This window comes from Paroedura picta, chromosome 3, assembly GCF_049243985.1.
Source record: "Paroedura picta isolate Pp20150507F chromosome 3, Ppicta_v3.0, whole genome shotgun sequence".
NCBI lineage: Eukaryota > Metazoa > Chordata > Lepidosauria > Squamata > Gekkonidae > Paroedura > Paroedura picta.
The window spans coordinates 82,935,934-82,960,764 of record NC_135371.1 but is presented as its reverse complement, the minus strand read 5'-3'; the positions used below and the strand labels follow the sequence as shown (position 1 = coordinate 82,960,764).

Genomic DNA, 24,831 nt, shown 5'->3' with positions numbered 1-24,831 from the left:
GTCCCAACATACAGAGAACATGGACACCAGCTTGATTTTTTGACATAAATAAGGCCACAGCTTTATTGTGTGTTCATTGTATGCATTATCTGCATAATCCATTTTTTTGCAGTTCTTATATGTATGTAGGTATGCCTTATACAGTTTTTATTGCATTGTTGATGTGAAAACATCTTTATTGGAGCCCTCACACTCCAAAAAGCAGTGGAAGTGTGGCATGGAAGTGATGTGGCACCTCTGCCACCACTGCACACTGTCTGCCTTAACCCTCACCTGGGATGCCCCAGGAGCTAGACAGCGGGTGGGCAGACGCCTTCTGCACCATGGTGGAGATGGTGGCTTGAGCCAATGCAGCTCTGAGAATATCAGGGCTAGGGGCCAGGGAGCAATGCTGGGTATCCCCCTCCCCATGATGTTTTTTCCTGATGTTGTAATCCAGTCTAATTACATTATTATATGTCTTATACTGTTCCTGATGCATTGTTTAAAATTTTGTTCAAACATCCTGAGTTTCATCTTAGAAAGGCAGACAAAATACATTACATGCATGAATTAATGAATGAATGCATGAACGTAGAATTCAAATTTTGAAAGTATGGATCATTTAGCCAGTTATTTTTATTTAGCCTCATAATTCTAAATTTTCCAGCCTAAACACAAGCTATTAAAAAGAAAATAAAGAAAAGGCAGGGTGGCAGTGCCTCGGTACCTGGTACAAAGATATAGATGGATTTCCCTTCAATTTGCCCTTGTTCGGAAGTTTGATTGTAGGCACAGGAATACTCCCCTGTGTTGACGCCAGTCACATTCCAGAGTGTGAGGGTGGTAACAAAAATGCCATCTCTTTCCTCCAGCACAGCATCTATGATATGTTTATCTTTTTTCCAGATTATCTCATACTGCCCTGAACATGTCAGGGAAAAATTTCTAGAAAGCATGAGGATGACTTCTGGGTCACTGGGGTAGATCTTCAGAGAGCTGATGTCTGAAAATCCTTGAAGAAATTATTTTGCAAGTTAAGCAAGGGGCACAAATCCAACATAAGTTACAAATATTAATGACAGAATGTACACTGATGCACACAGGAGATGAAACGAAAGCAACAGTGTTTTATGTATGCCACTGTAAATCTTTAGGAGCTAGAAAAGGTAAACACCGGGCCTTTGTAACAGAGATTTATTTTGATGATCCCATACCTCATTTCCATCCAAAACTGTGGGGAAAACAAAATATAACTGGTGTAAACAGATGCTTTAACAAGAAAATCCCACAGGCTGAAAAAATGCTGTATTATACAAGCTAATCTAGTAGATTTCAGTTTTTAAGGTATAAAATCTTTAAAAAATTCCTGTATTAAATTCTGATGTCAAATATGGATGGTTCGTTCATAGAATCAAAGAGTTGGAATGTACCTCCAGTATCACCAAACCTTTGCAGAATGCAGGAAATTCACTGAAAACATTATACACATATGTATTTTTTTCCCTATTGAAACACTGACATTAATACAGGTTTTAGTGTGGAAGAATGAGGTGCTCAAACAAGCACACAGTCCCTGGGCCTCTCTGTCTTAGACAGGGCTTATAGGAAGGACATCTGGTGTTCCATACGTTCTCATTTATGATTATACTAGAATTAAACCCCATCACCCAGAAGGCTTCTGAAGCCTTCTCTCGGCCCCGGGAGCAGGCTTGCCGCGTCGAGCCTGCTCCTGGGGCCGAGAGAAGGGCGGCAGACGCCCCCCCCTGGAAGGCTTTGGAAGCCTTCTCTCAGGCAACCGCGCCCCCCCCAGCAGCAAGGGACGCGGGGCGGGAAAGGAGCAAGGACTTTGACGCAGCGTCCCTGCTCCTTTGCCTAGGTGGAGGAGAGGCCAGGGCAGAGGATTTATCTTGCGGGCTGCCTGTTCAGTCTGCTCAGCAAGTCCCCGGCCGGGCCAGGCGAGGCCGGGCCAAGCAGCCAATCGGGAGCCGCGTGGATGGACACTTGGAGGGCCCAATCAGGAGCCGCTTTGCGGCTCCTGATTGGGCCTTCCGAGTTTTTATCCCGGGCAGGGCCCGCTCTAACTCCTCCCCAGGTGGCCTTACCCTTTTATTTAATCCGCTCTGCAGGAGCGGTTAAAGATGATGTGAACAGTTAAGGAGCAAAGGGGCAACTGAATTATCCCACCATTATTGCTTCTTTCTGAAAGAGGGGAGAGAGCTAAAAAATTAAAACTCAACACTTTCCCCCAATAGAGGAAAAAGTCTGAAACACGACTGTTCTAAATCATATATGTAAAAGGTCCGAGAGTCTGCTCTGAACAGACATATGTGATTAGACTAGTGGGCTATATTGCAGATAGGGATTTTAGGAGAATTTCACTGCAAAGCTAAAAATGAAATTGCCAGGATGTCTTTTGGAAAGGTAGTGAATTCCTGAATTATTTTCTGTGACTCTGACAGTTACTATAACGTTAGTTCTGACCACTCTGATTGGCAGTAGTTCTCCAGGGTCTCCAAGTCTGTTTCTCTCTCATCACCTACTACCTTTTCCTTTTAAATGGGATGCTGGGGATTGAATGTCTGCACACAAAGATGACACCCAGTCCCTGAGCCATGGCTCTACCACTAGCCTGACTGTCCTACTTTTTATCAGTAATGCACCGGCCAGAGAAAGAAAAAGTAGCCCTGCATTTAGTCATCCAGCAGCTTCTTATTTCATAGCACAATAAAGAATGGGAGCAATATGGGAAGCCAAAATGCTTCATTTTAGAAATTGACAACTGGAGCTTGGCATTAGAAAGACTGGAAAACTTCTGCAGGCTGCTACTTTACTTAAGTATTGCCAACTTCAGGACCTCAGAACTAATTCATCTGAACTTCCAGTTGCATGACGGAATAAAGAAACAAGATTTGTCCATGAGTGCTTTTTTTAAGTACTCTGGTTTGCTCTTAAAATATTTTCCCCACATCTAAACAGAATTTGTACTTGTCTGGGAATGTTTTCCACAAATACAAAAGCAACAAGATATACATTTGCAAAATAATATGACCCATTATTGGAGGAACTCAACAGGATACTGAGAATACTTTAGCTCTTTAAATATTAAGGGTTGGGAACTGGAACTGGGCAGGCATTTTGGACACAGCCCTAACACTGCTGTAAGGTCTTTAAAAAACCAGAGGTGCACATGTGATTTCACTTGGTGTGAGAATATTAATTCTTTACATGTCCACTGTCTGAGGGATGTATGGTAGACTATATTACAGCTGCCAGAAACCTCTAATCTATATAACAAAGCATATATATTAAAGAATATCTGTAAAACAAAACAAATGATGGCGAACAAACAGCCCAAGTGCCATTTTTTTCTGGCCTTATCATGTGCTTAAGAACCCTCCCCAGGGTTCTTTTGGCAGTCCTAGAAAAGCACCAAAGCAGGAGCTGAGCTGGGAGATACAGTAATTTTAAAGATGTTACAAATGGTTTGACAGAGGTTTTGTTTCTCATGAAGTACACAACAGTTGTCATCTGACCAGAAAAATTACCTGGCCTGTTCTTCCATGGTTAATAGCATCCTCATAGACAGAATTTGGCAGGTAAAAGTTTATATGGCACTGCAACAAATTTATGTATCAGGGTAGTTTACACAGAATGTGGAGGATATACATTGAATCATGATAACAATCATAATAAGAATAACAACCATAAGAGTGGGCTCCATGTTGAACAGGAGATTATAACAGTTTATGTTACAACAATAACTTTTATAACTTCTAACACAAAGCTGTAAGGATAGTGTCAGAATCCAGGGTATCTGCTGTATAGTTTGTAATTGATTTCTGTGATTGAGGTCTGAGGCTGTCTGATCTGCCTGACCTGTGATGTTTTCTAGTTCCTGATCCAGTTCATACCTCAAGGCCGAATTCCCTAACATGCTTTATGGCTTGAGCTTCCCATAACATAGCTGTGCTGAGATACCATCCTCCCTTTGCCTCCCTGCGCTTGGCACCTAGAATATAGAGATGTTTGGTCTGCCTTTGAAGCCGAGTCATCACTTTCCCATGGGAGGGAGGGAAGGGAATGAGCCTGTATTTTATATATGTGAACCCTTGCTTGTAATCTCAGTTCTGCTAATGTTCCTGCTGGATGTCTCTGCTTGAGAATAAAGAAATTTAACAAAATAGAAGTTTTCTTGTCTACAGGTCTAGAACTCTGACAGATAGCACCTGAGCCCACATCTCTGGACCAGCTGGGCTAAAGGGCGCATGAAGATGTTGAATAAAATGGGGGACGAAACTGTGCCCTACAGAACTCCACATGAGAGCCGGCAGCATGCAGCTGGTTGTCTCCTATTGCGACCCTCTGTCCGTTATCGTGGAGGAAGGAGATCATTGACCCTACAGGGTTGTCATAAACTGTCTAAGACCTGATGGCACTTTTCATCACCAATGTCTCCATATCAAGTTGCTGTTAAAGGCTTACTGGAAAGCAAGAACCTTTAGTGTATCAACATCTTTCTTTTGTTCCACTGCTGCTATTGGTAAATTGAGCATTGCAGGTTTTTGAAACAATAGATGAAACCTTCAAAACTTGCTTACCAGAGGTAAAAAATTAGATGACTGTTAAGACCATGAGCAGCAACTGCTGCGTTCAGTTCTCTGGGGGGAAAGGAAATCATTTGGTTTAGATCTGGAGCAGCATGAGGCTACTTACACTCACAAAATGGAGCAGTTTAGCTTTCCCCTTCTGGTTGCAGCTCCTTGTGACTTCAAGAGCCACTCCAAAAGTTAGGAGTCCTACAGAATAGAGCTCTGTGTGGTATGATGATGGACTGCTGCCAAAAGATAAAATCCTCTACCTCCAAAACGTGCATGGTAGTGCTTAGCCTCAGTTCTGAACCCAAACTGAGCTTCCATGGGTTGCCACAAACAGCTAGTGGGTTGCATTTAGCTTTGTAGTTAACTATTTCACCAGTTTGCTTACCTGTGAAGAACGGGAGTAGGAAAAAAAGCAGCTTCAAAAAAGGACGAAACAGCATGGTGGGAGTCCGTCTTACAGTGGGTAATGCCCTGTTAAAAAGCAAACTGTCATGAGTAAGAACCTGGAGAGATTCTGAGCTCCTAGGGAGAAAGCTGGGATACATATCAAATACTTAAATGAGTACACGAATAAAGTTAATGAAACACCCCCCCTTTTAAGCCATCGTCTTTCTTTAAATTCAGCTGCAGCCAGTCTTTCTTAGCCTCAGATATGGGAATGACCCATAGGACCAAAGTATCAGAGAACAGCCAGAACAAAACCAATCACCATCATGAAGTAAATATTATGGTTTGAAGAAGAGACCCAGGACAGTCCCATCAAATTCTAAATATTTCTTTGGTAGCAATGCTGACCATGAATTTTAATAATTTTGACAGATCTTACAGTGTACAGTTTGATGCACTGGGAAAGCCTGAGAACCTGGAGAGATTCCAGTTGAGTGCCAGGGCCAGAAGATGGCTGGCAGCGAACAAGGACAGTGAGTAACATGACAGCTCGACAATATCCCTCCTAAAAAACTATTCCCTGCTCACTTCCATTATAAGGGCTAATAATAACCCTACTGCAGCTGCCACAACAGTAATACATAAAAATTAGTTTTAAAGTGCTTAATCAGTGATAACCCTTCCAGAAATCATTTGCACAAAACTGCCTTGGAATGGACTGTAGCATCTGATAGCTAGCAGAAGACATCAGTGATGCGATGGGGTCTTCTACCCAGGCTCTCTCATCCAAGAGTTGTCTGTTTTCCAGTAGTTTTTGCCACCATATTGAGATTTTTTTAAAAGTCTTTTAATGGGTATTTTAATGGGTACAAAGACTACTGTTACCCACCACGAGCCTACGGGAAATGGCAGGAAATAAATCCAAGAACAATAATAAATAATAATAATATTATAATTAAAAACATCCCAAAGAGTTTCTTACAATATATTCCTATGTAAAGTTACTCCATGCAGTCCACTGATTTCTACAGGCTTAATTTATAATCACTCTGCATGAGGTTGCAGTGCTAATATAAATATTATATATACACATACATATACATACATGCATACATACACACACACACACACACACACACACACACACTAGGGAGAAAGCCCATTTTATTTTAAAATAAAATGGGCGCTAGGCTAATGTGACCAGACTGGCCTCAGAAGGGCGGCGGGGTGATGGTGGCAGTGGCGGCAGCAGGCGGGTCCCCCCCTCCCTCCTTGACTTGCCTAAGGATGGCGATGGCGGCGGCAGTGGCAGAGGCAGAGGGACAGGTGGCAGCAGGAGTCCCCCCTGCCGAGTGGGCAGAGAGGCAGGGGGCCGGGAAGAGCTGGCCGAGGCAGCAGAGCCGGGTGGGAATCCCTGCCCCGGAGGCCAGGCTTCCTGAGCCTAAGGTGGCTGGTGGGTGCCTGTTGGGAAAACTGTGGGAAAATTGAGAAAAAAATTAAAATAAAACAGGGAAAACGATAGATTGCTGCTGGACAATTATAGAATGCCACGGGACCATGGGGCAGATGGCCGAAACGCAGGACAGGCCGGGCAAAAGCGGGGCGGATGGGCTGCTAACGGTAGGCCCCCTCCCCGGCGAAGCCTTCGCCGGATGAAGGCTTCCCGGGGCCTGGCACGGGTGTGGCAGGCAGGGCCGGTCCCCGGCGAAGTCTTCATGGGGGGAAGGCTTGCCGGGGCCTTGCCTGGGGCGACGGGAGGCATCAGCCTTGGTGGGAAGCGCCAGCCCGGGCGCGCCCAACAGCTGCCTTCGGCGGGGCCGTGGGGCTCATTGGCCTTCCAGTAGGCATGGCCCAGGGGCACAGGCCATGCGGATACTCTGTCGGCGGCATGCCAGGCCCCGGGAAGCCTTTGGGTGGCTGGCGTATTGTGGCAAGAGTCTGTGCATGGGCTGCACGAGCCTGGGTGGCAGCTGCTGGAGGGGAAAGGAGGGTGGGGGCCCTGCGTTCCCCAGCGAAGGTGGTTGGTGGGGGGGACGGAAAGGAGCAGGGACTTCGACACGGCGGCCCACATCTTTGACACGGCAGCCCTGCTCCTTTCCCCAGTGGCGAGGGACCCCAGGGGGAGGACTCACCATTGGGGAAGGCAGCTTCTCCTTATGTGTGGTGAATCCCCTGCCAGCCAAGGTGAGGTCGGGCCAAGCAGCCAATGGGGAGCCACGTGAAAGGCCCAATCAGGAGCCGCTTTGCGGATCCTGATTGGTCCCTCCGAGGTTTTATCCCGGACAGGGCCTGCCCTTCCTCCTCTCCCTTAGGGCATACTCTTTTATTTAGACCACTCTGCAGTACATACATACTAGCTTCAAAGCCCATTCCTAAGATCAGGCCTTGAAAGGGCCCCCTCCCCTGGCCAGGCAGCTTAAGGTAGCTTTGGGCCACAGCTCACAGCCGGATCAAATGGGGCAGGTGGGGGTGTCTGGCCTGTTAGCAGGCCTGGGACAGAGCTCCTTAGCAGGAGTCAGCAGGCCGGGAGGCCCTCGTTAGCAGGCCCAGCTTAGCAGGCCAAAAGGCCCTCCTTAGTAGGCCCTCCTTAGCAGGCCTGGGACAGAGCTCCTTAACAGGCAGTCAGCAGGCCAAGAGGCACTCATTAGCAAGCCCTCCAGTACGACCCTAGAGGCTAGAGTCCAGGGATGGAGGGCAGGAGCTGCAGGGGCAGGGCCAATCAGGGTGCACGGGCCGTATTGGCCGTATTCCAACTTGGACAGCCAGACACGTCCCACCCCCCAGACTGTTTCACAAATATATAGAGGAACCATGGATAAGGATATATATATATATATAATTTAAGTGTTGACACAGTATGGAAAGAGAAAGAGAGGTGGTCAATGATCATATATAGATAACTGTTCAGAATGCTCCTTCCATTACTTATTATTCCATATTCTTATTATCTTTCAAATTCTTTTTTTTCTGTCAGTGATAAGCAAGCATGCACATATCATCTTAGTTATTAAAACTGCAACCCCTAATTTTTCCATGCAATACAGGAACAGTAACATAGGAAATTTACTGCCAAATTGTCAACGGAAGATGTCCTCTGCCTACAGAATGGAAATATCCCAGTCTTTCAGGACTATTGCTTTCCTGATGCTTCTGCTGGTTTCCTTCTGTTAATAGGAACTGCTGGTATGTTGTCTACATAATGACAAAATGGAGACTAACAGGAGAAATGTGAGTGCTGAGCAATTTTCCATGTCATGATCCAAAGGAAACAGTTCACTCAAACCCGTCCATTGGCTTTCCAAAATATTGCAACATACTATAATAATAACCTTGAATGTTGTCCAGGATCTTGGAAGTGAAATCCAAAATGATCAACTCTGCAGAATGGCATATGAACTCTTTAATACATCACATTGATGTAACAACATGAAAGAGGTTCTGGAGAAATACAAGAATCTGGCACAGGCCACTAAACCTTCATTCCAGGGTTGGGGGAATGCTATGTGGCTACAAATCTATAGTTTTGCTTCTGAACAAAAAACAAATGATCTAAACCAAAAGCAGACTTCCTATCCAACTAGAACATGGCTTCCAGTGAGTTTCCTTATTGGGAGAAATGACTGAAAGAGTGCTGCAGATTTTAACTACAAAGGTCAAAACAGAGGAATCTCTAGTGGCTGTTTTCTAGTTATGGTCTCTTGGATTCTTGTGAAAATCCAAACAGAATTTCTTTCAGGACTATTGCAATGGCTAGCCACGTAGGGCTCAGGCTTTTAGGGTTTAGAATTAAATAAAGGTGATATTTTAGTGTAACAGAATTGTATTTTGTCACATATTTTTGTTATTCACTGAGGCAGAGAAGCAGGGGCACCATAAGTTGGGGCCGGCTGGGCTGAAAGGCCCAGCGCTGTCAGTTACACATGGCGCCACCCCCCACTAGTGCCCACGGTATCCCAGGGACTGCGGAAGAACCCGCATTTCCATAACACAGGCCTTCCGTCAGCCTGGGCTGAGCCGGGCCACACCCGTGCTGGCGTCGGCATCGTGCGTAATCAGGAATTTCCCCTGATGCCCTGACGCTGCCAGCTCGGGTGTTCCGGCCCATGCATAATGGGTCTGAATGTCATATATTTTTATTACCCACTAGGACAGACTGTAATTCTAAACAAACAGAAACATTCTCTTGCCACTACATAACCTCAGCTTGTCCTCCTCCCTCCCACATCTGAAATAACTATTTTCGACAGGTACTATTTCTATGGATGTACACTATTGTACACTTGTCCCTTAGTCATGCCCAAACATGAGAGAGGGCAGGTGAGAAGTAGGAAGTAGTCTCGGGGTGGGGGGGGGATGCGAGGAAAGAGAGAGTCTGGGGGAAGGGGGAGGAAGTCTGGGTAGGGGGCATATGGGAAGGAAGAGTCTGGGTGGGGACAGGTGGGAGGGAGGAGGGAGTCTGGGTATGTGTCTTAGGGAGTGGAGAAGGACCAAGGAGGAGGTCAGGTAAGCGAGAGGTATGTTGAGGGCAGGGGGGAATGGAGGGAGGAGTGTGTGTGTATCTGAGAGAGGGAAGGGGGGCCAAGGAGCCCCTGAGCAGCTATACGTTCCGCATACCTTTTGAGAGTTGGACTGTCACTATTTTTTAAAGGTATTTTCAAATTGTAATTATTTCTATATGATCTACAAGAAAAAAACTCAAGAATTAGAGCAGAAGTACTATTGTCATGCCAAAATCTTGAGCTGTACCAGGAACTCTCAAAACCTTTGCCGGGCCTGGCAGTAGGAACTGTCTGTTACTAAAGTGGTACATTTACATCTTGGCCTCATGTTTGTCTGCTCAGCACTCAAGGGGAAATGATTTTAAAATGACGTGTGGTCATCAGATATTTTTTCTTGTTCAATCAACTCTGGCTTGAATTAATTGATTTACCAGTGAATCCCAATGTGTTTCTGATTTACTCAGCAATTCTTTCCAAAGCCATGAGACTCTTTCTTTTCTGCTTTCCCAAGTTTTTACTAAGTGAAGAATGTACTTCCTGTTTACTTAGCTTTTGGAACATTCATATGTCATGACTATGCTAGAGTATCTGAATAGATTTCCATTAGAAACAAATCCAGATTAAAAATTAGGATTTTATTGTGGAATTGCTCAGGTAATTTTCATTCTTTTTCCATTTTTAGAAATGCTATCCATATTCCCAGAATAAACTGGATGAAAAATTCAAATTCTGCTATCAGCCACTGAGTTGAGTGGCATGTCAGGAGATGTTCTTTATTACCATTGAAAGGCAGACCTGAATGCCTCTGCCGATGCTTAGGTGGCCTTCTCTGTGATGAAAGTTAATAAAAGAAGGGCATTTTGAATTCATATTGTCAACCTCTAGCATTCAAAATCCCCCTTCAAGGATCGCTGCCTTGCCGTGGCAAGGGAGCTTGCGTAGCTCAGTGAAGCTATCAGCTATGCCGTGCAGTGCCACCCAAGACGGACAGGTCATAGCTGAGAGCTCTGACAAAAGGTGATCCACTGGAGAAGGAAATGGCAAACCACTCCAGTATCTTTGCCATGAAAACCCAATGGACAGTTCCAAAAGGCAAAACGATATGACGCCGGAAGATGAGCTCCTCAGGTCGGAAGGTGTCCAATATGCTACTGGGGATGAGCAGACGGCTAGTAGCTCCAGAATGAATGAAGCACCTGGGCCAAAGCCAAAAGGACACTCAGTTGTGGAGGTAACTGGAGGTGAAAAGACAGTCCAATGCTGTAAACGGTTTTTATTCCATAGGATCCTGGAACGTCAGATCCATGAATCAAGGCAAGCTGGACGTGGTTAAACAAGAGATGACAAGACTGAATATCGACATTTTAGGAATCAGTGAACTAAAATAGACAGGAATGGGTGAATTTAGTTCAGATGACAATCAGGTATACTACTGTGGACAAGAATCTTGCAGAAGAAATGGAGTAGCCTTCATAATCAATAAGACAGTAGGAAAAGCAGTCTTGGGATACAATCCCCAAAATGATAGAATGATCTCAGTTCGAATCCAAGGCAAACCTTTCAACATCACAGTAATCCAGGTCTATGCCCCAACCACTGCTGCTGAAGAGGATGAAGTTGACCTCTTGAAGTTGAAGCCCTACAACACCTTCTAGAAGCAACACCAAAAAATGATGTGCTTATCATCATGGGGGATTGGAATGATAAAGTAGGAAGCCAAATGATAACCAGGATAACAGTCAAGTTTGGCCTTGGAGTACAAAATGAAGCAGGGCACAGGCTGGTAGAATTTTGTCAAGAGAATACAATGGTCATAGCAAACACTCTTTTCCAACAACCCAAGAGATGACTCTACACATGGACATCACCAGACGGTCAACACAGAAATCAGATGGACTATGTGCTCTGCAGCCAAAGATGGAGAAGTTCTATACAGTCAGTAAAAACAAGACCAGGAGCTGATTGTGGTTCAGATCATCAGCTTCTTGTTGCAAAATGTATGCTTAAATTGAAGAAAGTAGGGAGAAGCACTAGGCCACTCAGGTATGAACTAAATCATATCCCCGATGAATATATAGTAGAGGTGACAAATAGATTTAAGGAATTAAATCTGATAGAGTGCCTGAAGAACTATGGACGGAGGTTCGCAACATTGTACAAGAGGTAGCAACTAAAATCATCCCAAAGAAAAAGAAATGTAAGAAATCAAAATGTCTGTCTGAGGAAGCTTTACAAATAGCTAAGGAGAGAAGGGAAGGGAAAGGCAAGGGAGAAAGAGAAAGATACACGCAATGGAATGCAGAATTCCAGGGAAAAGCTAGAAGAGATAAGAATGCCTTCTTAAATGAACAGTGCAAACAAATAGAAGAAAACAATAGAATGGGGAGGCCCAGAGATCTTTTCAAGAAAATTGGAGATATGAAGAGAACGTTTCATGCAAAGATGGGTATGATAAGGGACCAAAATGGTAGGGATCTCACAGAAGCAGAAGAGATTAAAAAATATAAATTATACAGAGAAACTATGCAAGAGTGAGCTTAACATCCCTGATAACCACGATGGGATAGTTACTGACCTGGAGCCAGACATCCTGGAATGTGAAGTCTGAAAAACAATAAAGCTAGTGGTGCTGACAGCATTCCAGTTGAACTATTCAAAATCTTAAAAGACAATGCAGTAAAAATGCTACACTCAATATGCCAGCAAATTTGGAAAACTCAACAATGGCCACAGGATTGGAAAAGGTCAGTTTACATTCCAATCCCAAAGAAGGGCAATGCCAAAGAATGTTCAAACTACCGCACCATTGCACTCATTTCTCATGCTAGCAAAGTTATGCTCAAAATCCTACAAGCTAGGCTCCAGCAATATGTGGACCAAGAACTTCCAGAAGTAAAGGCAGGATTTCGAAGAGGCAGAGGAACTAGAGATCAAATTACCAACACACGCTGGATCATAGAGAAAGCTAGGGAGTTCCAGAAGAACATTTACTTCTGCTTCATTGACTATGCTAAAGCCTTTGATTGTGTGGAGCACAATAAATTGTGGCAAGTTCTTAAAGAGATGGGAATTCTTGAGAAACCTATATGCAGGTCAAGAAGCAACAGTAAGAACCGAGCATGGAATCACTGATTGGGTCAAAAATGGGAAAGGAGTTCGGCAAGGCTGTATACTGTCACCTTGCCTATTTAACTTGTATGCGGAGCACATCATGAGAAAGGCGGAATTAGAGGAGTCACAAATTGGGATCAAGATTGTAGGGAGAAATATCAACAACTTCAGATATGCAGACTCTCATGGCAGAAAGTGAAGAGGAACTAAAGAGCCTGTTGATGCGGATGAAGGAGGAGAGTGCAAAAGTTGGCTTGAAACTCAACATCAAGAAAACAAAGATCATGGCATCCGGCCCTCTCAATTGGCGAAGAAATTGAGATAGTGACAGGTTTTATTTTCCTGAGCTCCAAGATCGCTACAGATGGGTACTGCAGCAAAGAAATTAAAAGACGCTTGCTCCTGGGGAGGAAAGCTATGGCAAATCTAGACAGCATCCTAAAAAGCCAACAAAAATGCGTTTAGTCAAGGCTATGGTATTCCCAGTTGCAATGTACGGTTGTGAAAGCTGGACCATAAGGAAGGCCGAGTGTCAAAAGCTTTTGAGGCTTTTGAACTCTGGTGCTGGAGAAGACTCTTGCAAGTCCCTTGGACTGCAAGGCGAACAAACTGGTCAGTCCTAGAGGAGATCAGCCCTGACTGCTCCTTAGAAGGCCTGATCCTGAAGATGAAACTCAAATACTTTGGCCACCTCAAGAGAAGGAAGGACTCCTTGGAGAAGAGCCTAATGCTGGGTAAAAGAAGAAGGGGACGACAGAGAATGAGGTGGCTTTATGGAGTCACTGAAGCAGTCAGTGCAAACTTAAATGGACTCCGGGGAATGGTAGAGGACAGGAAGGCCTGGATAATCATTGTCCATGGGGTCGCAATGGGTCGGACACGACTTCGCACCTAACAACAACAAAGCATTCAAAATAATAAATCAGGTTTAAAACCAGCCCTGCTAAGATCCCTAACACCACAATTTTGGGAAACGGGGTGAGTTTGTATAAACAAAACTACTGCAGTGGAAAGTAAGAAATTATATGAGAAATGTTGGAAGGAATATACTTTTAGATAATATCTGGAAATAATGGATTTGAAATAATCAGCTCTTAGTTTCTCTGTACTCTGTACTGCAGAGAGGGTCCATAGCACTTATATGTGGAGGGGTGAAAGCGCTTTGCTGCATGACTAACATGCTTGATTTCAGAACCCTACAGGTACTACATCTCTAGAAGCCCACACCAAAGGAGCAATCATGCACTGATGGGAGAGCAGAAGTGGGGATCAGCAGGGCCAGCCTGGTGGTCTGCACCCACCTCCCCTTTTCCCTCTCACATTTCCCCTGAGTGCAGCTCAATAATGCAGGCTCCTGAGACCAAGGCTAGCACTGTATATGTATGGGGGCAACCCAGGGTAGCTGCATGGAGCCGTATGCCCCATGTTACACTTTGGGGCATACTTCCAGGAGAATTACTTACAACAATGATTGTGAAGCTCCAGGTGGGGCATGGAGAATCATTACTGATCTCCAGGCTAAAGAGATGCATCCCCCTAGAGAAAATAGCTGCTTTGGAGGAAGGGTTCTATAGTATTATACCCTGCAGATGTCCCTCCACTCCCCATAGGAGTCCTGGCCATGTTATTCCAATGCCTTTCCAAAGAGTGCAATGTTAGTGCAATGTTACCTGCCTGAGCAATGTTACCTGACTGGTCCCATATGGCTGGTGGTAATGTCAGGGCTACCCATTGGCATCTGCTTTCTTGGCCCAGTTAGGTCACTCTTCTTGTATGTTGGGCCTGAGAGTCTTAGCCAATACACTATTTTCCCCCTCTCTGTTTCAAGGAAAGGGTTTGTGTAGCAGAAAAAGAAGAGTTGGCTGTTATACTCCACTTTCCACTGCCTGAAGGAGTCTCAAAGAGGCTTACAAAGCGGCTCACCAGATTGGATGCCACCCTTCTTAATCACTGCACCACACTGGCTTGGAGACAGGATGGTTGGATATGGCCAGCACTTTTATTTTTGGTCAGACCCTTGCCAGGGGACAGGTGGGCATCTTGTCTGCTCTGTAGGCAGCCTTCCCCTATGATCTATAAGGCTAGATTTGGACCACATGCCTCCCTTGGGGTTGCACTGTCACTGGGTCTTTCCTCACTGTCCTCTGAATTCTAGGTGTGTAGAAATGGCATCGAGGGGCAGTGGCTGCATCATTGAGCAATGTTTAGCTGCACCTGTGTGTGGAATATCACTGGGCACCTCTGCCTGATTGGTGGATGTTGCTGGGATTGATATGGACTCTGGCATGCTCACTATGGCCTATTATGCATGGCCGCTGAAACAGCGGCATGGAGAATGTGGAGGAAGAAGAAGTGAAGCAAACTGCTTACGCACAGGACGGAACGCAATGGCCGCAAAACCCAGAGTATCCGATAATGCACGCGGCTACTCTGGAGCCGTTTCTGGTTGTGCCCTGGTCCCGGGAAGCTCCACTTTCTTCCGCATCTCACTAAAGCGGCTTTTTCGGCGGCATACGTTGACTCTGCGCCCGGTTGCCGCCTGCAGCATGCATAATTGGTGATTTTAGCCAACAACAACAACAAGCCTTTAATAGCATATAAAAGTACAATATAAGAAGGGAAAGTGCAAAAGGATCCACTCTAGTGAGAACAAAGGCAGAGATCATGCTTTAGACATAATACATTCACGATTTCTCATGGCAAGATGTAAAAACTTTGCTACTGGTTCAATTATATCAGGGTTCTGGGATGTCAAAAGAAACTGAGTCTTTCGTTCATCCGAATGCAGTTCTCTTTTACACAGCAGTGAGTTAAGAAATTTGGCTCAGATCAAAGAATAAAATGGACAATGGAAGAAAACGTGTGTAATTGATTCTATACAGCATTGTCCACATGGGCACAACTTAGCTGAATACGGGATCTGTAGAAATCTCCCATATAGAACAGCAGAAGGTAGAGCATTAGTTCTAGCTAACATGAATGCTCTATGCTGTTGTGGGATGATTAGATGGTAGAAGTACGCAGCAAGGGGCTGAGAGCTTGGTGAGATCCCCAAGCTCAATGGCGAGCAAACGTTTCTAGCTTTACTGCTAGGTTCCTGCAGTTCTATGTCTAACAGTCTGCGTTTAATTGAATTAAATGCAGTCTTTTCAGATATCAGATACAAGGAGTCTAAAGATAGCCGCCACCATTCCACCCCGAATGCGGACCTTCCACTCCGTGCATAATAGGCCTTTGTGGTCCATACCTTGCAAAAGAGCCTGTGTCACCCCCCCCCCACAACACAAAATGTTCACAGCGATCTGACCAGTGCTACAACTATCATGTCAGTGCCCGGCAGCCACTGCCAAAGTGCCCCTCTAAATTGGGCTGCCAGTAAGCTTCTTTGCATCACATGTGAAAACACCCTTAAAATTCAGTTTATAAGCAGCAGCACAAGAGACCATAGCAGTGACAGTGTTTCTGTGGACAGCTAACATTTCTCCAGCTGCAAATCTTCTTAGCTGGTTTTAATAAAGCTGCTATTTGTACAAGCATTTTTTGTAATTTTTTGTAATTCCAGAGAGTGGCAATGTTTCTTTTGCTTTTTCAGGAGTTAAAACTTGAAGACTTTAATAAATATTTAGGGGGTTTTCTACAGCCTGTGAAAATATGCTCCATTTCTAGCTTTTCATAATAGTGACAAGGAAGGACAAGAAGAAATTAAAATGGGCCTAATCCTAATAAAAGAACACCGTCCCTCTGTGTTTTATGTAACCTTTTGTTCCCTGAACAGTGGTCCCCAACCCCCGGTCCGGGGACCGGGACCGGTCCGTAGATCAGTTGGTACCAGGCCGCGGCTCCTCCTTGTCCTCCTCCCTGGCTTCTGCCTCGGGGGCTGCCCTGCCACTCTGTCACCAGCTCACCTTTGGTGCTCTACAGTGGCCGCCATGGCTGGCGCTCCCCCTTGGCATGGCACTGTCCCCCAGCAGGCGGCAGGAAGTCAGGGGCGCCAGCAGGAAAGCAAGTGGAGCAGGGGCTCAGGCAGCAGTGACTTCCCTCAGCAAAAGCCTCCCCCCCCCACCGGGCCTCAGTAAAATTGTCAAGCGTTGACCGGGCTGCGGTGATTAAAAGGTTGGGGACCACTGCTATATTATACGCTTTCATGCACCAAGATGACTCCTTTCCCATTTTATCCATGGTTCCTCTTAATATTTGTGAAACTGGGGAGGGGGGGGTGGAACAAGTCTGAGGTGTCTGAGTCGGAATAGGCCCAATCAGGTTGCGGCCTGGCCGCAGCCTGATTGGCCCAGCCCCTGTGGCTTAGGCCATCTGTCGCCGGCCACTCACCACTGCACTAACCTTAATACACACACACCTGCCTTGCCACCACTCTGCCACTCCAACTGCGTGCCTCCTGCCTTGGAGCACACCTGCCGCCCATGCCACCAAGGACGAGCTGCCTGCCCAGGCGCCGCTTTACACGTGACCGTGCCGCCGCCCACGCCACCAACTGACAAGCAGGGTGGTGGCACCAACGATCCCACCAGCCACACAAATGTGCCCACGAGGGGCCCACATCATGCGCTCAGCATGTTGAGGACAGAGAGCCAGAGGCAGTGACCCCAACTCCGCAGCAGGCATGCCTACGACGTGCCGCTGCAGCACGTGGAGCTTGCCCAAAACTGTCATGATGATGTGGCCCTGCAACCATCCACTCAACAGCTGCGCCACCTGCCGACGCCACCCAAGACCACATGCCGGAGACCATGCTATGCTCTCCACTCTATCCCCTCAGGTACGACACTGCCCACCCCTGCCACCACAGAGCACAACACAGCCTCTCACCACCTCCAGCGAGTGGCTTGCCTTCCACCCCGCCCCACGCCCTTTCTGCTGCTAGAGCCCGATGCATTTAGATTAAGGTGACCAGATTTTAACATTGGTAAAGCGGGACATCATTGACTGGGGGGGGGGGGTTCTTGATTAAAAATTTGGTCTATATGGAGCAACAAAAAGTTTCATAGAACTCATCGAACGCAAAAATAGTATTGTAATATATATATATTTTAATTTCAACATAAGTACAATTTGCCAGGTACCCCCAGATGTCCCTCCAAAAGTGGGACAATCTGATCACCTTAATTTAGACTACAGTGGGCTTCAAAACTAGTACTCGTATAAAGAGAATTCTGATGCCTCCTCAATGATTTTACATTTTATTCAAAAGTCATATGGATTCCATCAAATGCAAGTTTAACCTTGCCAGACAGAATACAAATAATTAGCATCACATATTTGCATCTTGAGACAGGCATATCAGGAAGATGGGGGAGAGAGGTGTCTGTGGATGAGTAAAAGATGGTCAAAGAGTTAACATGATAAACGACTGATAAGTTAAGCTGTGATGGGTGTGAGATGGGAGGGCAGTTTGACTAGAAAAAGCTTTATTGCAATCTTTTATGAAACTTCAGAGCAAACATGGCTTAAGAATGGAGAAAGCCAGGGAAGCCCCTGGAAGTGCATGAGTGCACCATGATGCTGTGAGGAAACAGGAAAAACTCACGAAACCTCCGGCAGGTAACCTGTATACATTTAGGGAAACAGGTAGCGGTTTGTCATAATCTCATCCAAGAGCCAGCCAAGACAAGACAAGATTCAAACAAACCAGAAAGAAGTCACAAAATGCTAATACAAGACTCACCTCTTCTTTGCCAATAATATATTTCTCTTTTACCCTGCAGGATTTATATACTGTAGAAATGTTTCTGGGGGAGACAGACAGCCTCCTCTTCGATGCCTCTGCCAAAGGACTGCAAAATGGGAAAGAGTTAGCAGCTTATTATGGGAAGTTTAAAAAAAAAATAACACACATACTAGAATTGTTTATTATTGTAAAAGAGGAATGTGGCTGGGAGAGGAGACAGGAGGTCATTTCACTCTGGGGTACAGCCTACTATGAATGGGAAACAGGCACTTCATTCCCTGAAAGCACCATGGCAGATGTTGCTGCTGCTACTGCAGAAGGCTGAGACCAGTTATGCACCATCTAGATTTCAATAGCAGGCAACCTTCAGCACATTCAACACCATATACGGAGAAACCCAGCTCCTGGCCATGTGCAGTAACAGCCAACAGGCCATATAATGTTTCCAACACACACACACACACACATATTATTTATTGATTTACCATTTCATTCATATAATGCCCATTCCTGCGAGGTAGGCTCAGGGCAGTTTAAAAAAATAGCTAAAACATCATATTAGAACACAGTAAAACTCTATAAAACATGATAAAACACAACAGAATTCCAATAGTGTTTCACCTCCCACCAGCCATCACAGTCCAACAAGCCTATTTTGGCCAGTACAATAATAAAGTATGTCTCAGGAGGAGGGGGGAAACATTAAGAGAAGTATAGAAGAGGTATAGGCTAAACATCTGAAAGAAGTTCCTGACATTTTGGCTAAACATCTGGAAGAAGTTCCTGACAGAGCTGTTCCTCAGTGGAACAGGCTTCCTTGGGAGATGGGGGGTTCTCATTTTGAAGTTTTTAAGCAGAGGCTAGATAGCCATCTGACAGAGAGGCTGATTCTGTGAATTTAGGCAAACTGGAAGTGGGTGAAAAGAAGGGATTGTGTTGGGCTCTTGTGGCCCTCTCCTGCATGCCCAGGGAAATGCTGATCACAACTTTAGGATTGGGAGACAAATTTCCTCCAGACCAGACTGACCAGGAATTCTGTTTTGGGGGGGAATTCCACATCTGGACATGGAATTGGGGTCACTGTGGGTGGGCAGGCAGTTGTAAATTTCCTGCATTTTGCAGGGGGTTGGACTAGAATTAGATGATCCAAGAGGTCTTTTCCAACTTTATGATTCTATAGAAGAAGGAGGCCCACATAATTCTATGCTGCCAAATGGGAATGGTCCTAAACCAATGCTTCCTCTAGGAATACCTGTAGTTAATCCATGGCTGCCTGTCCAACCACCTTTCCAAGAAATGCTAGATCTGAGATTGGGCGATAGTTGGCAGGGCCCTATGGATCAAGTCATGGTTTCTTCAGTAAAGGCCGGATTACGGCCTCCTTTAAATTCTGTAGGAATGTCTCGGGGGACAGAAACAAATTTACAAATTCCTGGAGAGGTTTCCCAATGCTTTCATTGCCTGCTCTCACAAGCCACAAGGAACAGGGGTCTAGGGGGCAGGTAGTCAGCCTCACCAAAGTTAGCGCCCTCTCCATATCAGTTTGGGTGAGTCTCCTGAAATCAAAGACAACTTCTGGAGATGGTCAAGAAGCCTCCAGCTCATTTATTATATCAACTGTTAGAGGGAGGTCCGGTGGAATGCCAAGATTTTTATCCTCAAAAAAGCTCGCAAAAGCCTCACAGCTCAGAGCAAATTGGGTTCAATTTGTGCCTTTAAGGGTTGTAAGTGACCAAATTTTCTAAATAGTTGAGCTGGGCAAGAGCTAGTGGATCCAATGGAAGCCATGAAGTACTTTCTCTTCATGGCTTTCACTGCCCTCTCATAGGCATTCATAAGTGTCCTATAAGATGTTCTTGATGCTTTGTCAGGTCTTCCTTCAAACTCACTCTAGTCATATAGAACACAACACATCAGATTCAAGTCTTAGACTGTTTTTGTAACACATTAGATACAAGCCTTGGATGGCTTTTGTACTAGTGAAAAATTGGCTGCACATAACTGGATGTATAATTAGCCCCACACAGCATGATTCAGCTCAGTTGTACCTTCTTGTTGTTAATATGCCTTTCACACTCGTGAATTATAATATGATAAAAAAAACCTTTTTCAGTCAATCAGTAGGTGGGCTATAAAGTGCTATGACCTCAGGCAGTCAGTGAGCAGGATTCCAAAATATTATGGTACTGGAATCTAATAGCAAAGATTCCTAGTAAGACAAAATAACACAGTTGAGCTGAGATTATAGAGCAGGAGAGGGGGGGGAGAACATGGAAACTTGCACACTGTTTTGTGATATTTTTATTGGTCCCAAGAAGATATATGACACATTTCTTCAGGACTTTACAATGTCCCATATATAATGGCTGATCTTTTTTCTATTCTCATTTTGCTTTGCATTATTTACATATGTTTGCATCTGAACTGAAAAACCATACCTGTAATGTTTAATTGTCTGAGATTATGAGACAGGGAATTTGAGAGGAGGGGCTGTGAGACTAGTCTAGTTTGCAAAAAAAAAAAAAAAAAAAAGAGTGACAGCAATATAAACAAAAGACAGATTATTCCAAACTCTAGGCAGGCAAAGTGTGGGCAGATCTTGGGCACACACAGCTAATTTTTTACATTTTATTATGTGTTTCTTCAGCACAGTTCCATTTGGCCACTCTTAGATTGCTGCAGTTCATTGCTGTTGTCTGTATTACAATAATTCCTGAAAGATCCACTAGATTCCAAATATAATGACCTCACAAATATGGCCATTTAGTGTATACATTTCTATGGCAAGGATTCCTTCCTATCACACAATGCTCATTCTAATTTATTACTTACGCAAACTGATACCTGCATTGTTACCCTAAAGGTAGCCCATAATGGAAGGGTGCCTCGCACAGAGATACCTTCATGCACAGAAAACCATGACTGGACTCTGAGCAAGTTGGTACACACAGAAACCAGACTGGCAGAGACTGACTATGGAGTCAGTGGGGCCCCTTAAGAAACCTAGGAAGCCAGGCCAGGTCTCGATCTTGTTTGGGCTTCACTAAATTTCTTACATTTCCTCCTTGCCCAGCTGACTGAGCTAAATGTGCACGTTATCTACCCTGTGTTGTGGCTGCTTGGATCTAAGAAAGGTGCAGTATCTTGTCCCCGCTGTAGAACTTAGTGAACTTGTCTCCCTGTAGAACTTAGTGTATGTATGGTTTTGCTTCTGTGTGTGTTTTGAGTGTATCCCTATATTTCCCCCAAATAAATACCCTGAATGTATGCTTAATTGTCTTCTTCATTTAAGAAGGGTTTCTTCCAGAGAAAGGACCCTGTAAAAATTGGTAGTAAAAGATCCTGTGTTACCCTGCCTCTTGCTATATTCATGATTTCCCAGCAATTTGGGTAACAGCATGATGATATTATAATGTGCCTGCTAATATGCAAAATAGATTTATTGGCTAAAGCACACCAGTAAAATAACAACAATAAAAACAACTGTTATATACTAAACAATGGAAACGGCCTTGATTTTGTCCTATAGTTCAGTGGTCCCCAACCCCCAGTCCGGGGACCGGTCCCGGTCCGTGGATCAATCGCTACCAGGCTGCGGCTCCTCCTCGTCCTCCTCCCCGGCTGCTGCCTCGATGGCTGCCCTGCCACTCTGCCGCCGGCTCACCTTTGGTGCTCTCCAGCAGCCGCCATGGCTGGGTGCCGGCAGGAAAGCAAGTGAAGCAGGGGCTCAAGCGGCCGCGGCAACATCCCTCAGCAAAAGACTACCCCCCCCCCCCGGGCCTCAGTGAAACTGTCAAGCATTGACTGGTCCCTGGTGATAAAAAGGTTGGGGACCACTGCTATAGTTGATGCTTATTTTCTGTATATTAATATATAACATTAATTCAAAATAGTACTACGCAGGAAAGCACTTCCAAGCATAATTATGGACAGAGACTGAAGCTTTTGTATATATATTTTAAAAATTAATATGAATGTATGTGCCAGTTTTCAACGTGTAGTATGGCTATAGCATTGGTCAATATTCTTTCTGTTTGTGATTCTGAATTGCCCAGGACCAATTTGTGAGTCCACACTTGAGGTCCAGATTGAGTCCCTCAGGTCAAAATCCAATTCTATATTAACTAGACTAGACTGTAATGACTCATACATGGATGAGGAAATACTATTATTATTGTTATTATTTATTAGATTTGTAGGCTGCCTTCCTCCAAGGTGGTTCACATAAAATAATTCCTGTATCAACCTCAATCCCCTAAAACCAACTAAATCCCAACATGCCAAGATGACAAGAACCCTACTACCTCTGAGAGTCAATTACCAAGGAGTATGCTCGATGGTACAGTACAGCCTGAGGGTGGTTCACTGATCTTAAACTCAGCCTCAACTGTAGACCTATAAGCAGAGATGACCCGTCAGCTGAAGATGAATAAACAGAAAGAAATTTCCAAGCTGGCGATGGCAAAAAGCTTTATTCAGAACAAGTTCCTAGGTATAAAACCTCACTTTCGCATTTTACTTCCTCAGTAAACTTATTTCTTAATTGGTTTTTTTTCAGGGATACAAACAAAGTCCTCAACCCACTACCTAATTCTTATATTTTATATACCTTATACTTTATATTTTAAGCCATATAATTTGGGTCTATTAGTATCAAAGGTCCATATAGGTAACTATCTTTATTTATTCATTTATTGGACTTATAGACCACCGCTCCCGCAAGGCTTGCGGTGGGTTACATATAGTAAAAATGCATGAAACCCCTAATACAATAAAATCCTCATAACAAGCCCAATCAAGAAACCCACCCAATCCAAGTGGCGGCAAAAATATACAATTTGACCCAACCAAGGGGGAGGAATAGCGACCGCCAGAGTAACCCTGGTGTGTGTGGGGGGGGGTCCTAATCTACCATCCAGGCTCCAGCCTCAACCATAGACCTGGCGGAAGAGCTCCATCTTGTAGGCCCTGCGAAAAGCTGGTAAATCCCACAGGGCCCTTAGCTCTTCTGGGAGCTCATTCCACCAGGTAGGGGCCAGGACCGAAAAGGCCCTGGTCCTGGTTGAGGCCAGACACATCTCCCGGGGACCGGGTACGACCATCAGATTTGTGCCCGCTGAGCGCAAGGCCCTTCAGGGGTCAAAGGGCACAAGGCGGTCCTGCAAGACCACGGAGGGCCTTAAAGGTTAAAATCAAAACCTTGAATCTGATCCGGACAGCAATCAGTAACCAATGCAGCTGCCTCAGCACAAGCTGGATATGGGCCCTCCAAGATATCCCTGAGAAGACCCTAGCAGCTGCATTTTGCATGTGCTGTAATTTCCAGATCAGACACAAGGGTAGGCCCGCGTAGAGCGAGTTACAGAAATCTATTCTGGAGGTGATTGTCGCATGGATCACTGTGGCTAGGTGGTTGGGAGACAAGTAGGGTGCTAGTAGCTGAGCCTGAAGACATGGCATAAGAGCTCTGTTGTACAGGCCCTGCGGAACAGTGACAGCTCTGTCAGGATCCGCAGCTCTCCCAGGAGCTTATTCCACCAGGTCTGAGCCATGACTGAGAAGGCCCTGGCCCAAGTTGAGGCCAGCATATCTCTCTGGGGCCAGGGACCTCTAACAGATTAGTATGCACAATACAAAGAGCCTGATGGGTAGCGTAAGGAGACAAGTGGTCCTGCAGACAGGTTGGGCCCAAGCTGCGAATGGCTTTAAAGGTCAGAACCAAAACCTTGAGCCTGATCCGAACCATGAGTGGTAAGCAATGCAGCTGCCTCAGCACTGGCTGGATATTGGTCCTCCAAGTTGAACCTGTGAGGACCCTAGCAGCTGCATTCTGCACCACCTGGAGTTTCTAGGTCAAGGACAAGGGTAGGTCACCATAGAGCGAATTACATAAGTCCAGTCTAGAGGCGATTGTGGCATGGATTATTGTGCCCAGACAGTTTGCAGACAGATAGAGCACTAGTAGCCTTGTTTGGTGAAGATGCCGTGAGTGCTATCCCGGTATGCTGCCCTATCCGGCCGCACCTAGTGGCAGCTGGGCAGGAGCCTGAGTCCACACCAGAGCAAGGTCAATGTCCAGTCCTGGTCGTTACGTACCGAAGCAAGCATTGTTAGGGATGAGGCGAAGAGTAGTCGAGGGACAGCCAAAGTCAGAATCCAGATAAGTATACTGTCGTCAAAGCCAGTCCAATGACCAGGACCGAAGTTAAGAGCTAATTCAGGGAAGTCAGTCAAGCGTAGTCAAAAGCCGATTCAGGGAAGAGCCGATTCAGAAGTCAGGGAAGCCAATAGGGAGTCACAGGAGTTTGCAGAGCCAAAGGAATCCAAGCTGGATGGGAGGGTGTCTGTATAGATTACACCTACACCGAAACGCTGCTGCAGCTCTGCCTAAAAGCAGCTCTTCTAATGAGCTGAGTGATTCCAGCTGGGTCATCAATCACTCTCTTCTGAAGCTATATCAGCTGTGTCTGGTCTATGCTGACATTGAGCCAGCAGCCTTGTGCTTCTATGTCGTACCATTTCCACTGCTCGTTCCCTCTGTCTCAAGCGCCCAATCAGCTCCTCTGGG

At 45.3% G+C, this 24,831-nt stretch overlaps 1 protein-coding gene across 2 annotated transcripts in view; it reads right to left on the bottom strand.

Moving 5' to 3' along the window:
- The window catches only part of PDGFRB (platelet derived growth factor receptor beta), a 162,456-nt gene that overhangs the window by 85,401 nt on the left and 52,224 nt on the right, over positions 1-24,831 (bottom strand). Inside the window, exons 2-4 of one of the 2 annotated variants that reach the window (XM_077326586.1) lie at positions 18,261-18,369; positions 4,966-5,051; positions 710-994 (exon numbers count right to left, since the gene is read on the bottom strand). In XM_077326586.1, coding sequence (XP_077182701.1) covers positions 710-994; positions 4,966-5,020 — 340 coding nt within the window. In that variant the 5' untranslated portion in view covers positions 5,021-5,051; positions 18,261-18,369. The remainder of the gene's footprint in view (positions 1-709; positions 995-4,965; positions 5,052-18,260; positions 18,370-24,831) is intronic. The other variant, XM_077326587.1, reaches the window with a different exon arrangement.